General features: G+C 38.4%; 1 protein-coding gene across 2 annotated transcripts in view; it reads right to left on the bottom strand.

The window, feature by feature from the left end:
* Positions 1-3,474: 3,474 nt before the first annotated feature.
* EPC1 (enhancer of polycomb homolog 1) overlaps positions 3,475-15,065 on the bottom strand; it is a 37,238-nt gene continuing 25,647 nt past the window's right edge. For both annotated transcript variants that reach the window (XM_053466183.1, XM_053466182.1), the window contains exons 3-14: positions 14,742-14,887; positions 14,448-14,654; positions 13,854-14,002; positions 13,427-13,574; positions 12,645-12,815; positions 11,173-11,262; positions 10,940-11,088; positions 10,452-10,804; positions 6,371-6,489; positions 5,926-6,067; positions 5,458-5,836; positions 3,475-4,043 (exon numbers count right to left, since the gene is read on the bottom strand). In XM_053466183.1, the coding sequence (XP_053322158.1) occupies positions 3,971-4,043; positions 5,458-5,836; positions 5,926-6,067; positions 6,371-6,489; positions 10,452-10,804; positions 10,940-11,088; positions 11,173-11,262; positions 12,645-12,815; positions 13,427-13,574; positions 13,854-14,002; positions 14,448-14,654; positions 14,742-14,887 (2,126 nt within the window). In that variant the 3' untranslated portion in view covers positions 3,475-3,970. The remainder of the gene's footprint in view (positions 4,044-5,457; positions 5,837-5,925; positions 6,068-6,370; positions 6,490-10,451; positions 10,805-10,939; positions 11,089-11,172; positions 11,263-12,644; positions 12,816-13,426; positions 13,575-13,853; positions 14,003-14,447; positions 14,655-14,741; positions 14,888-15,065) is intronic.

Raw genomic sequence — 15,065 nt, 5'->3', positions numbered from 1 at the left:
GCTATATTGATGTTCCTGGAGGGATAAGCCAAATGCTAAATGATTTAGGTAAGCTATAAAAATACTCAGAGCCAGTGGAAACTGGTGTTTATTGGGACGCACCGAGATGAAAATTCTGGACCTAACCGAAAATTCAGCATTCACTTGTCTGAAACCGAAAATGACCCCCCACCTGTAAAAAAAATAAATAACCACACCTATTAAAAATAAGTAACACAAAAAAATTGGACAAAAAAATAAGAATATTTATATATAATATATATCCACCTAGATTGTAAATTCCTGCAGGAACAGGGCCCTTCATTCCTCTTGTATCTGTATGTCAATTGCTGTATTGTACTTGTCGTTATCTGTAAAATGTTCATCTTTGTACAGCGCTGCGGAATTTGTTGGCACTTTATAAATATAGTATAATAATATATATATATAAATATTGTTATTGCATTTGAATTTTTCTGTCTTTCTGTCCAATTTTGGTGTGTTACTTACTTTTGATAAAAGTGTGGTTAACACACCAAAATTGGACAAAACAAAACAACAATATTACTCATGACTCAGCTGGGTTCCTGTTTTCCTGGCCAGTACAAGAGATGCTCCTCGCCCACTATGCGACCAACGCACAAGTAAGCAGCCTGGCCCTTGTAGACAATTATTTTCTGCCGTTTTTTTTTATTTTTCGGCATTTTGCCTATAATGCCCTTTTCCGACGTTATATTTTGGCCACCGATATATCGGTGCATTCCTAATATCCATCCATTCATACAAACACTACGACCTGGATTGTGAATGTGTCCCTGCGATGTGCAGTCCTCCCCACTAGATGGCAGCGCAGCCACACATAATCCATAGAAGACCATAAAAGAAATGATCAGAATATTTTGGAGGGCTAGGTGGGATTACTGGGATTTTAAAAACTGAATGGCAGCGGTGGGACTCGAGCCCACGCTCTCATGGAGACTGGAGCCCTCTATCTCCTCCTCCTCCTCCAGTGCCTTATACCGGTTGGCCACGCTGCCTCATATCAACTGTCACTTGTTATTTTCATTTAGTACCTTCCTGTGCCTTGTGAACAATCAGTGCAAAAGTGTATATATCATCAATTTATATCTGTATATCTCTTAAGTTTATATATATATATATATATATATATATATATATATATATATATATATACATATAAAGGGCTGCAACTAACGATTATTTTCATAATCGATTAGTTGGATTATTTTTTCAATTAATCGGATAAAAAAAATGTAAATGTTTTCATTTATTTAATAAACAAACAGGATGTTAAAAACAAACAGCAGTATAAAAAAAAACTGAGAAAAATGCATTTCTTGTTTTTATTTTCCAATCTGCCCCCCCCAGTTATACATATTTGAGTTATGCCAGGCTTGCCACACTGCCTCCCAGGTATGCCTTATACCCTGAGATATGCCTTATGTCCCCTGATAAGTCACTCTGCCCCCCCCCCAGAAATGCCTTATATCCCCCATATCCCAGTGCCCTCTGATATTCCTTATACCCCAGATATGCCTTATACCCCCTTATATTCCAGCATGACTGTGCCCAGTGCAGAAAGCAAGGTTCTTAAAAATGGTTGGATGAGTTTGTTGTGGAAGAACTTGACCGGTCTCACAGACCCCTGACCCCACTGAACACCTTTGGGATGAACTGGAGCAGAGATTGTGAGCCAGACCTTCTCATCCAATATCAGAGCCTGACCTTACAAATGCTACTGGATGAATGGACAAAAACCCCCACAAACACCCCAAAATCCTTCCCAGAAGAGTGGAAGCTGTTATAGCTACATATTAATGCCTATGTATTTAAAGTGTGATGTCATCAGAGTTACTGTTGGTGTAATGGTCAGGTGTCCCAATACTTTGGTCCATAAAGCGTGTTATATCTTTACCTTAAGTGGCAGCAGCCCTATCAATTGTATCTTGTGTAAAAGAAAATCATGTCTCACCCAATGTATTTGGATAAACAATCACTCAAGGGACTGTTAGAAGCTGGGCATGGAAGAGAAGTCACAAGAGATTGAAAAACAGGCGACAAATGCTCCAGGTTGTCGATGTAATCAATGTGGCACCTTCAAAAGAGACGGACTCCCGCATACGTGGTTAGACTTACACATACATTTTACCGTGCCCCAATTCCTTGTATAATTCACAGGTCTTTATTTAGGCCCAGAGTGGGCCGGCCAGACACAATAAACCATTGCTTTCCAGTGAGGTTCCCCATATCTACTACCTTACGCTGGCAACATCTGGGTGGCATATATCTATGATACCGCACCATCGCTACATACAATGCAGCTCTGCATATAATATTCAATGATGAAAGTGGTAGGCGTAAGTGGAATTAACATATAGAAGGCTGGAAGGGCCTACAGCCCAAAGACAGAAACCATGTAGTTAAATGTGGCAAGTATCAGTAATTGAGAAAATCCCTCCAAATGTACCAAAAAGCAATGTTAAAATGACCTCATCGCCATGTTCTCTAAACACACCAGACACAAGTCAGATTTTTTTGTAGGTATTTTTTTTTAATATTTTTCCTTAATTTAGTGGGAGCTTTTCCTTCCTTCCATTTATGGTAAGAAACAAGTGCAGAACATTTAAATCAGTCAGACAATGACCTTTAAAGCAGAAATTAATACAGAAAAAAAAACTTCACCACACATTTGTCAACATGTAATGCCCTGGGTTTATTTTGTGAGAATTCAGTCACAATTTTTCCAGGTGGGATTAAAAACCTCAAGGATGATGTATGCCGTTGGACTGGGCATTCACACTCCGGTACTGACAAAGCTTTAGTAGTCTGTAAAGTACCATTCTCTTCACAGAAGAGAGGTCAAATATTTCCAAAGGAAGGCACCCGATAGTTGTGGTTCTGGCCTTTCAGCCTTCTGGAGAATTGTAAAAGAAGAAAGAAAGGAAGAAAAAATAAAAAGCTGGCTGTTTTAGAAACTGGAATGATGATACATGTACAGCAATTACTGCATTCTTCTCCCTTATATCCATGTTTTTCTTAATAACAAGTAAAGAATGAAGTCTGAACAATTACACAATAAAAAAATACAATTTTTAAAGTGTTTTTTTCCTATTTTTTTTTTTAAAAAAAGGGCAGACATAAAAAAAAAAAAACTCCAGTCATATGGACTCCATTTGCATACTTGATTTTAACACTTTTTTTGGTGTAGGGGGAGATGGGGCAGGAGGGGGTTTGTTTGTAAAGCAGCAACAAAACCTTAGTGCCTGAAGTACCAAAATCACCCGCATAAAGTGCGGGTGAATGGGAAGATTTCAGAGACTTCATTATTATCTTGTAACTTGCGATATTTGTACATTCCCGGTTTTATAAAGATGCCTCTTGTTTATATTTTGTGTGTATGTCACCATTTCTTTACATGATAACACAGAGATGGAGAACCAAGTTATGTTATACCATTTACAAAATACCAAGGAGTCCACAGCTACCTAACACATTTACTACAGCACAGGAACCAATGAAGGTACAGTGTACAAAAAACTGTAAACACGGCACAATAAATAGATAAAACAGCAGGTTCCGCACCATGCACATGATGTGATGACACTTCTCATCTCTATACAATCTCACACTCTTACTTTGTTGCAGTTTTGTTTCCCGTTACCGCCCCCCCCAGTGCAAAGCATCACAAATGAACAGTTCTGTATTCAAGTAACATATATACAAGAGTATTACAAATATGCAGGACTGTACAGATAATTGCTGTATTCATAATTTACAGATGTTTATTGTTTCCTATTAACAGTACGAAAAGAAAAGAAATCAAAGCATGAGAGATGTGGATTGCTGTTGAGTCCCCACAGCTGCCATGGAAATGCGGTGTGCTGCTTCCCATCATCCCTTGCATTCGTAATGCTACTGATGCATAGCACCTAAACAAGTCCCCAAGGCTAAAGTCCTGTGTCCGTAGAAACTACGTCACCTCCATTGCTACTGTGTTGTCTGTTATACTGTTCAATGCTGGCTTTTCTGTTTCATGGTTTTCCCTGGACAGGGATACAAAAAGAGAAGGTTTTTATTATTCAGACTTAACAGATCACATTTAAATTACATTTGCGGCGTTATTATGCCGTTAGAATACCTGCATGTAATATCTCTGTACTATTGCCCAGCGTAATGATAATATTCATTAAACCCAGAGAAACAGCTCCCTGAAAGATTGTTGTGGTCTCCATTACATACCATAGAAAAATCCTCGAAGCTGGTAGCCATCTGGCTCCAAACTTATTGTGCCATTTTATGGGATAATTTCTATGCTTTATGACGCCAAAATAATATCGAGCTGGCACTCATTTTTCTGATCGCCTTCCTTATTCTGCACAAACATAGCCCTGTAATATTTTTTTGGTATCCAAAATAAGACATCAATTGAAGGACCACTCGGACCGCTCTATCATAATGTGTTCCGACATGCGGAGCATAAAACACCTTTACCTTACTGAGAAGGGTATACATCTTCAATAAAGAATAGAGAGGGGTGCTTTTGAAACTAAGTATTTGAGATCGGCAAAGAGATCATGGATCTGAGTTAAATCACTTGCATTCAAGAATAATTTATTTTTGATTGTGTTGCCTGAACTCCAGCCAGGATATCCCAAATGACTTGCCTGTTTGTGGACCTTTGGGACTGGAGGTAAACATTTCTGATCCTTATTGAGCCCTGCACATAAAATTATTAAACTGCTTGGTAATATTTTGTTAGGTGTTAAATGTGCAGCACAGTAAAATATGTGCAGTTAAAGTTAAAAAATGAACAGTTTATTAAAAACCGGACTCTCTATTTTAGATTAATGTTCTGCAGCAACACACACACACACACACACACACACACGCTCATAAGCTCAAAAACATTTTTTCTTTTAAATCTGGCAATTCTGCCCCCATGTCCTATTTGGTAGTATTTTAACTATTTCCATGCCCCCTACCACCAGTAGTTTGTGGTAGCGATTGTTTGTGGTTGTTCCCGCGCACACATTGTCCTTTAGGTATGAAAGTATAGCTCTTTGTATGTCACCAACCAACACCCCAATATGTGTGAATCCTGCATCATTTTTTTTTTTTAAACACACATTTTGTTGGAACTAGTTGTTCCCAATGATAGTGACATTTTACTAATCACATTGTGAATAGAAAGCTGGGCTCCTTTGACTTGCATGGTTGGATGCATTACTTGTATTTAACTTGCAGAGTTCTCAGGAAAGCCTGGGAACTTGTTTATTGTTATTATAGTGGGCACCACCATCCTGCAAGAGGCAAAATCGCTAACTATGTTACTTGTGGCCTCTCTCTGGAGCCAAGGCATTTCACCAACGTTGTTTGTGCTTAGGACGCACTATTAAAGCAAGTGTCCATTGCCATTATCAAGTCATATCATATACAGGAGTCAGGCATTTAGCTTACCTTGGTACTGCATCCACAGGTGATGATGCTGGAATACTGGGTACCTGACAATTTGCTGCTGCGGCTGCAGCCAGCTTTAAGGCAGATGGAGGAACAGCACTTAAAGTCCTAGGTAAATGGCGTGCATTAAGGGTGTTTATAGAGTTTACAGTGGCAACGGAGGAGGGTACAGTTAATCGGATGTTATTCCCAATCAGGACCTGAGTTGTTGCAGAGTTGGCAGCAGTTACTTGGTGACTCAGAGTGCTGTGGGAACTAGCAGTCTGTGTAATATTGGAAGGCTGTAGCAAGGTTGAACCAGTTGAAGATGGTGTTTGACTTGTATGTACGAGTGCTGCAGATGTATTAGTACTACTGAGGTGTAAGCCCTTGTATACTCCTGCAAGGGAAAATACAGACACAAAGTCAACGTTACAAGAACAAAAACATGTACTATAAAAATAACGAATCCTAGAATAAAAAATATACCTGAGGCTTGAAGGATGCCATTCACTCCAATTCCAAGGACCACGTCATCCTTCATTTTGAAGGCCATCAGCTGTTCAGACGTTACCAAGGCTGTAACTGCAAACTGAGCGCTAGCAGAATCTAATGTCTTGGATACGAAACCCTATTGGAAAATAAATTATGTTCTCAGATTATAATTATTTAGTAACAAAAAAAAACAAAAAAAACTGAGTTACCCTAATCCATGTGACTGATCACTTTTTGTTTTTAATAAATTAAGAAAGGTCAATGAATGGGATAATGTAGCTGCAGCTTCTGTAGATACCAGGAAAGCTCCAACAACTGCCTCTAAGCCCAGAATTTGCTGACCTCTGCACTTGTATGAAAACAGGGAACTTCCGTTCCTTAAAGCGAATTAAAAAGAAAGAAAAAAAAAGGTTAAAGAGAATAAAAGAAAATTCTGTACCTGTGAAGTGTTGGCAGATGAGTTATTGTTGGCCTGCTGTTGGTGAATCTGAGCGAGCTGTTGTTTCTGCATTAGTGCCAGTTGTTGTTGATGTTGCTGGTATTGTTCTGCTGTAAATGCTGGAAGACAGAGCACTGCATTATAATCTGTACACACAACTCCCTTAAACTAAGAGAAAACAATAAACAACCATTTTAAGCAATTTATAAAATACTGTACATCTCCTGAAACCATACTCGAGGGATAATGGCACTGGGAGCATAAGTATTGTTTCGTTTGCATACATACAAAATTTTGGTTTTAAGTGAGAAAAAGCTAAGCACATGGAGAAACAGCTCCAATATATATTTGATTTTGTGCTGCTCTCATTGGGGGCAACTTTTATATAAAACGTATTTGGGTGAAGCAAAGCCATATGATAAAACATATTTAAGGGCAAATACAAAATGGGAATTTAACTTTCAGAGCAAGTTCAGGATTCCAGAAGTTTGGAGCAGCTGTATTAGTCCAGTGTATAAGAATGCAAAAAAAAAAAAAACAACCAGAATGCTGCAGAATCTTGTAATACCTTTTTTATTGGACTAACAGTATTTAAAATAATAGACAAGCTTTCGGGAGTCCTCCCTTTATCAAGTCAAAAGCATTTCTGACCAAGCAAGTGAAAACCAGTTTAAAACTAAGCAGTACATGTTCTGATACAGGGTTAAAATAACAAGGTAGAGAATTTGCAGACAAAACTTAAGAGGGTTGTAAATAGAAAATAGTGGCATATACTGCACAGATAAGGCTGGGGGGCAGCAGGGGTAAGCATGTAAGAAAGAAAAAAGGCACAGGTTATAGGAAGTTTTGATAGTGTGCTAAGAAGCTCAGATCCATATTAAGTCCTCTGTTTTTGCAATCATAAAAATTGATCACTTTGGCTTCATATATGACCTGTTTGGTTAAAGTGGTGCCCAACTGGAGTGCAAAGGTTTTCTTCATCATGATGGTTGATGGAGTATCTGCGCAGATTCATCCTTTTATTCAGTTGCTGGCAGGTTTCACAGATGTAACACCCTATTGTACATTTGGTGCATTGAATCATGTAAAATGTTGTATACAAAGAAAGACATTTGAGGCCAAAATGATACATTTCTATGATTGCAAAAACAGAGGACTTAATATGGATTTGAGCTTCTTAGCACACTATCAAAACTTCCTATAACCTTCCTATGCCAAGCATGTTGGTGGAGGAATTATGATTTGGGCCTGTTTTGCAGATTTTGGGAACCTTGCAGCCATCAAGTTGATCATGAAATCCTCTGTATAGCAAAGTATTCTAGAGTCAAATGTTAGCACACCAGCAAACCTACAACAGAATGGCTTAAGAAAAAAAAAAAAAAAAGAAAAAGTATCAAGGTGTTGCAAAGTCAAAGTCCAGACCTGCTGTGGCAGGACCTTAAGAGAGCCGTGCATAAACCAATGCCTGCAAACCTCAATGAACATTGTAAACAAGAGAGGCCAAAATTCCTCCACAACAATGTAAGAGACCGATAAAGTCATACAGAAAATTATTACTTCAAGTTATTGCTGCTAAAAGTGGTTGTACAAGCTATTGAATCATTATATATAGTTAGTTTTTCCACAAATGGCTTCTCCATTTTGGCTTTATTTTTGTTGAATAAATCATGACACTGTGTAATGTCATCATGTGTTTGAGGTGGTATTTACCTATTTTGTACCCCTACTAAAACCATAGAATCCAAAGAGGGAGTACTTTCTGTACTGCAAACTCTAAAAGGGGCTGTCAGTTCACTTCCCCCACTGCATTTGTCACCAAGATTCTGGTGGCAATTCCACACAAGTAATGGATCGATATATTTGCTTGATGGTCACTATGACCAGAGCTTATTATTATTATTATTATTATTGTTGTTATCTGGGATAGAAACCTCTCCCACATCTTTGCAGCAAGAACTTCAAGATACTAAAATAAACTAAAAAAAGGTGTTCAACAGGAACACAAATCACAAAAAAATAGTAAAATAATTTTTGTTATTTTGGTGTAAATTTTTTGTGCTTTTATGATAAAGAGTAAACAGCATTTTTTTTTTTTTGCATCCGATGGTCCCTTTGTAGAAGTGCAGCAGGCACCCTACAGACAAAAAGGGAGCAAAAGAGATGATCACCGTTAACTGATCTTGAGTTGCCTCTCAAATCTATGAGTCAAGGCCCCTGGTAAGAAGATTATCTGCTAGATTCTCATTCTCACTACATGGACAGTGTAACTAAAGCTTCAGAGACCTAAAGAGATCCAGTATTATTTCATCTTTTATGGAAAATATCTAATGAGGAGTGGAGCGTTCTGTTTTGTGTTTGAAAGATGTGGTTGCAAAGAATAGTCCTTGTAGGTTTTCCGCTACAAACAGGTACACTTGGTTGACTGCAAAATTCTCTCCGTCATCTGTACTGTTGAAATAAAGCTTAATATCACTTTAACCAATTATAGATCCACAGGCTTTCTGCAGACTTTAGTGTTCTGTGATTGTTTTAAAATGTTAACACTTTCATGATCATCTGGGAAACAAACATTAACAGAAAGCTTTCATACGCCTCGCGTACTATGTAAGTGATGTCTCCCGATCCCCATCCTGCCCCCGCCCCAATCCTTCACAGTCGAATTTGTAGTTCTAATTTTCCATGCAAAAACAAACCGACATCTGCCTTTTTTCTTTACAGTCTGGCTTTCTAATCCCATCCCAGTTCTGACTTGGCTTTTTTGGACAACATCAGTGTAATGACTCCTGGGATAGACTCGTAGCCCGCAGACTCCTTGCTGTAATGCTCTCAAATAACCACAGTAAACTACAATGACTTCTCACCAACGTGTTATTTTTACCTTAACTTTACCAAAACTAACAATACATTTTATACAGAAGCAGCTGAAAAGCATAATGTAACACAATGATGTGCAACATGTTGTAGACTACCACAAAATAATCAACAAAATTACACAGATGGATGGACAGATAGATCTGCCAAAGGTGAAATCTTATGTATGAAACTGTTGTGTATAAAAATTATCTTGAAACTGATAAATTGTGTGTAAAGTAGGTACCAACTTCGCAAGCACCCAATATATGGAAAAGGTTGTACCAGAAGAGCCCTGTATAAAAACATGGCATAGGTGCTAAATGCCTTGGAATTATATTGAAGAACTTTGCACTAAAACTGCCCTTTATAAACTATGTCCGGCTGTATTATCAATGACTAGAGTGGTTCAAAGGGCCACTGGAGAGGCCAATATTGGGTAGATCTAAGAACCAGTTCACCAGATAAGGTTATTATAAGAGGCTTCAAACGCTTCATGAATGCCAGCTCCGTATCATAAAACGTATAAAAACTATGAATCGGTTTTTGTGCCCTGCCTTTTAGCACAACCTCTGTTACACACATGCTGCAGTACAAACAGCAGAGTAAACATCCAACTTTGCGTTGACTGCTTTGCTTAAAGGGTGGCGTTTATACAGGACTGCAATCAGGCAGCAGTATTAGTTACTAAACAGATTTAAAGGCATATTTAAAATGTTCATTAATATACTTTTTCCCCATTCTACCCAACAGCTTGAACCGCACAATAAAGCTCAAAATTAAGCTCAACCCTCCAAAAAAGGACATCAAAACCAGACTACTCAGTAAAAAAAACAAATCATCCAGTTGGGGGGCTGCCCACAAGCTAAATGTTTGTTTCAGAATTAGACATGAAACAGAAAAGACATTAAAATTAACAAAAGACTAAAAAGGAGGTAGTTCCCCTCCAAAGCTTATACTCATTTTATTCAGCTTCCTTTACCTAATGAGTGACTAACTGGTTTGATGGAAACACAAAATTATATCGTAGTATGGATAGCATCATATGCAGTTCACCATTATTACCTTTACTTAGAAACTTCAACATAAGTAAACTTTTATGACAAAAAGAAAAAAAACCTCTAAAGCTCCAAGTTTAATACGTTTAATCTCTTTCGATGCACAGACACCCATCTCAGGGATCACAAATCAGCAGAATATGTTGATATATAAAGAGAAATAGAAAACATACCAAAGTGTGCTGAACCACTGCTACTTTTACTTGATGTCGAGGTACTGCAAGTCTGGGTCCCAGATTGTGCTGTGCCTGTTCGTGTTATACCTTTGCGAAACGTTCTATAGGAGAAGTCATTAATGTCACTCTCATGTAGGGATGTTGTCCGAGGCCTAAAATGGCGCCACCTACATGATTTTATGTTGACCAATATCTGGCTGAGGTCTTTAGAGGAACATTTATCCGAGGTATTCATTTCTGAGGTATTGGCAAATAGATTGTTTGAAGAGTGTTCTGAAGAGGAAAGCGAGTCGACATCCAGCTGATGAAAAGCGCTGTCATAGTCCGAATGTGCTCTGTCCAGGAGCACCCTAAAAAGCACAGCACAGAATATGATATCCGCTCAACAGGTTAGCCCCCCCCACCTTCTATACATTTTGCATTCTACAATGGAGCCTGTTTATTTACAGCAAATATAACACAATTGGATTCGAATCACAACTCACCTTCCACCACGCCCGACCCGTCTTCGTGCAAACCCAATACACTTGCGGGGTACAGTGAGAGTAGTGAGGCAGTATCTATAGCGAATGTCTCCGAGTCCTCCTTGATCCGGACTACACCATGGCCAGTTGCCAGCTTGGTCCAAACGAGGCTAGAAATGAATTGTTGGGAAACTTTAATTACACAGAAACTGTCTAAACAATGTAATTAAGTTACTACAACCGATTTTACTTACAGCATAGTACCGACAACCAGCTTTCCTACGGAAAGCAAAGGGACCATCTGGATCATTTTCTTCCTCGGCTTCCGAAGAACCTGACACGACCTTGGGAAAAAAATAGTTAAAGACAATTAAAGTATGTGTTGTCTTTTTTTTTTTTTTTTTTTTTTTTTTTTAACACTACCTGCTCTGTCATTAAAAAAAAATCAGGTCTCCCTATACAGTAGTGGAGCCAATTATGAGGATCAGAAGAGTCTAAGTAATTTTTACAATTATACATCGGCAGGAAAAAGTAAATGATCCCACTGGATCACTACCTAGTTTTCTGCATTAATTGTTCATAAAATGTGACCTGATCAATGTCAAACGTGATGGAATTCCCAATATTTATACCTTTTTTTTTGTAACAGTATTCACTGCATATGCTTTCTTTTCTGTACTTACTGGTCGTTATTATTCTAGCAGCAGCCCTAGAATCTGAAGGTGCGCGTCTTATGTTTTTTAGGTCATGCGCCCCCCTAGTTTGTATTTTTTGTGCATATTTGCAGGTTCTGACTAAACCCTAGGATTGAGCAGCCCCTCCTGCCACACAAGAGCCTCATTAATGGTGCCCAGAAAAGGCTTAAAATTGCTTGAGTCTTTTTGGTTAAATTGCAAATCAGTCCCGCTGATTCAGCTGCTTGATAAGCAATGCAGCCGTGAAAAATTAGATAGGACTGGCCAAACATGGGGTACTTTGAAGTAGTGGTGGGCTTAGAAATACATGGTCATATAGTGTCATATAACAGAATCGCCAGTATTTAAGCCTTAGATCTATTGAACACATCCATTAATTATTCACAGTATCCGTGGAAAAAGGTAGAGGCAGATCAGATCTTCACAACGTTCAGGTGGAATTTTAGACCATTCTTCTTTACAGAACTGCTTACACTCAGCCGTATTGCTAGGATGTCTGGTGTGAACGGCTCTCAAGGTCACTTCACAGCATCTCTAATGGATTAAGGCCCGGGCTCTGCCTGGACCACTCCAAAAGGCAGATTTACTTTAAGCCATTCTGTAGTAGATTTACTTTGATGTTTGGGGTCATTGTCCTACTGCTTTACACAACTTCTACTAAGCTTCAGCTGGTTCGCAGTCATCCTGACATTGTTGGTGTCTGGTTATCTTAGTGTTAGTGTCTGTGTGCATGTGCGCCAAGTGTGTATGGTTGTATTAGTGTCAGAGTAAGTGTTAGTGTCTGATTATGTTTGCGTGTGTGCTTGTGAAAGTGCCCCTCCCAATATCAGGCTCTGGATTTGTCCCTACTTCCAATTATGCAATTGTATTTAAAAGTGACAAACATACTTTGTTATGAATGATCCAAATTAATGAATATTTTGAATAAAAGAGACAGCTTTTGCCTTTGTGTGAAATGCAAAGAGGAAGAAGAAGATTCTACTGAATTTTATTTTTGCCTTGCTACATGCGCCGTGTACATAATAGCATACCTGGGACATAGGTTCGTCATCAGAGCTGGGAAAGTCATACTGATTCAGGTCTTTAGCATTAAATATTGGCAGTGCAGCAGGGCTTGTCTGTTGAGCAGCAGGAGAGGAGGGTAGGGCCTTGGGCTTTTTCTCATATTTTCGTTTCGGTCGTACAAATTCAGATTTTTCTTGCTGAAAAAACAAATAAAAAGTGCCTCAGACCAAAAACACTTTAAGCTTGTACTAAATTTTACATCATCGTCTTACTTGGGTATGAAAATAACACTAACGTGTTAAACCATGCCAACTGTAAATGACAGCTGCTGCTGCTGTGGGAGAATTTTAATATCTAACTGAAAGTTAAGAGCTGCATGATTAGATCTGTTCATCTCTACTTGTCCTAATACTGTAATTGTTGCATATTTTCAATTACATACAATAAGTATGCTCTTTCATACAGAACACAAAAAAAAAACCAAACAAAAAAAACACCTATGCCAGGATGGGCCTATCTACAAACAGTTGACTGCATGTGAAAATACAGGAATGGTTTTTATCGCATAGGTAAATATCCATACTTAGCCGTTTCACTATTTGTTAAACAAAAAGGCCCATAAAACCTGTAGACAGTCCATCAAAAAAGCGTTACTGTGGGGAAATTGTTCAGTTTCTGGTTATACTTTGCATTGAAGCACTGAGATTATTTTTACATCAGTATTATAACTTGATATTCTTGGGAACATAGTAAACATCAATTATTTATCTCTGTAAAGCACCTGAGTTTTAACTTGTGCATGTCTTACCTTGTTAGCTTTAATCTCTACTGTATCCTGATGTTTAAATGGACTACTAGAAATAGGAATGATGGGGATGGCATAGGTGGGCTTCAATGGCTGTCGTTGTGCCAAAACCTCCGACACTATATCTCCATTAAAGTCACCTAGATTATACCTGCAATTAAGGGAGGAATGATTTCATTCTACCATCAGCACAATAAAGCAGAAAACCGCTCATTTTATATGCATTTTAAGCAGCCCCTTGCAAATTGGAAAATATACCACGTGCGTATAACTATAGCGGAACTTGACAATCTTTGTATACAAGGTGGTAGTTCTTAACTTTCTAGCCTAATCATTGCTTTTCATAACTTTCACCAGATGTTAGCGTGTGAATAAGCAAATCAACACATCAATGTGATAAATAGTAACAACAACCGTTTCTAAGATTTACCTCTTCTCCATTATTTCCAGTGTTAAGTGCAATAATTCTCTCTTGCTTTTTTCTCTCCTCTTTATCATTTCTAGAATGGTGACCGCTCGACTTAGATCCCGACGCAACTTCAGCATTTTTTCATAGGAAGCCTCATCATTCTTTCGATTCTGTGAAAAACAGAAGGAGAACATGCTGAAGACAGCCATGGAAACTCTTATAGGGAACCCAATAGTGAGCTCTGTCCCTCTTTATTGACTTAGGCACAATGATCATAACGGCACTACTGAAAAAAATTAAACAAATTGCCAGCACACAAAACCTGCGGAATTATTAACGAACGTTTTCAGTACCATTTGGCAAAAGGCACACAATCTCATTTGCCCATAGGAGGAAACGAGGCCTCAGATAACAGGGTTACTTGTTAAAGAAAATGGAAGGATTTAGTAGGATTTACACTCATAAAAGGAAGAGGTTGACATATTTTCTAAGCCAAGTGTCATTGGGAATGAGCACAAAGATAATGTACGCCTCTTTTACATCGCATTACAGCAGCAAATTAGTCTGTACGGCTCGCATTTTGCCCTATAAAACCTCTTCATTACAAATACTCACTTTTCGAGTTTGCATTTTTTCCGTCCGCCTTCTAAAAGCTACATAAGGATCACTGGTGCTGGAGCCATCTCTCTTCTCCTGTTTCACTGCTGGTATTAAGGAAGGCCCACGACAGTTTTTCCTTTTCTTAATCCAATAGTCATACACCTCTGCGATTAAGTCATCATCTTCCTTCAGTAATAGTTTGGCTTCTTGGAGATTAACTGGCTGATAAAAGATGGAGGATGGTTACACATCAAATCCGACATCGATCTCACTTTTTTTTTGGTTCCTAGATAAAACCTAAAGGATTACCTGTTGTCCGCTGCCCTTCTCCAATCTGTCAATCATTTCCTCAAACTGGAGAGGAGAGAGGTCCATTTTCTTTTTCAGCTTATTCACAAAGACATCATCTTCAGAGTCCAAGTCATAATCTGGCTGCTCAGCATCCAAACTGAAAGCTAATGGTAAGAAAACAATTTAGTTTTTGCAATATGTAAATTGTGATTAATTTATGCCGTAATGTCCCACAAGATTATACTCCAGTCAAAAGCCATGTGTCTGCGCAACCGTGAACTTGAAAATTAGGCTCGATTTCAAAAACAAACAAGAAACAGCTGTTTTCGGGCAATTTCAGTG

This window comes from Spea bombifrons, chromosome 5 (genome assembly GCF_027358695.1).
Source record: "Spea bombifrons isolate aSpeBom1 chromosome 5, aSpeBom1.2.pri, whole genome shotgun sequence".
NCBI lineage: Eukaryota > Metazoa > Chordata > Amphibia > Anura > Pelobatidae > Spea > Spea bombifrons.
Note: the sequence above shows the minus strand (reverse complement) of the source record. Positions and strands in the feature narration are given on the sequence as shown.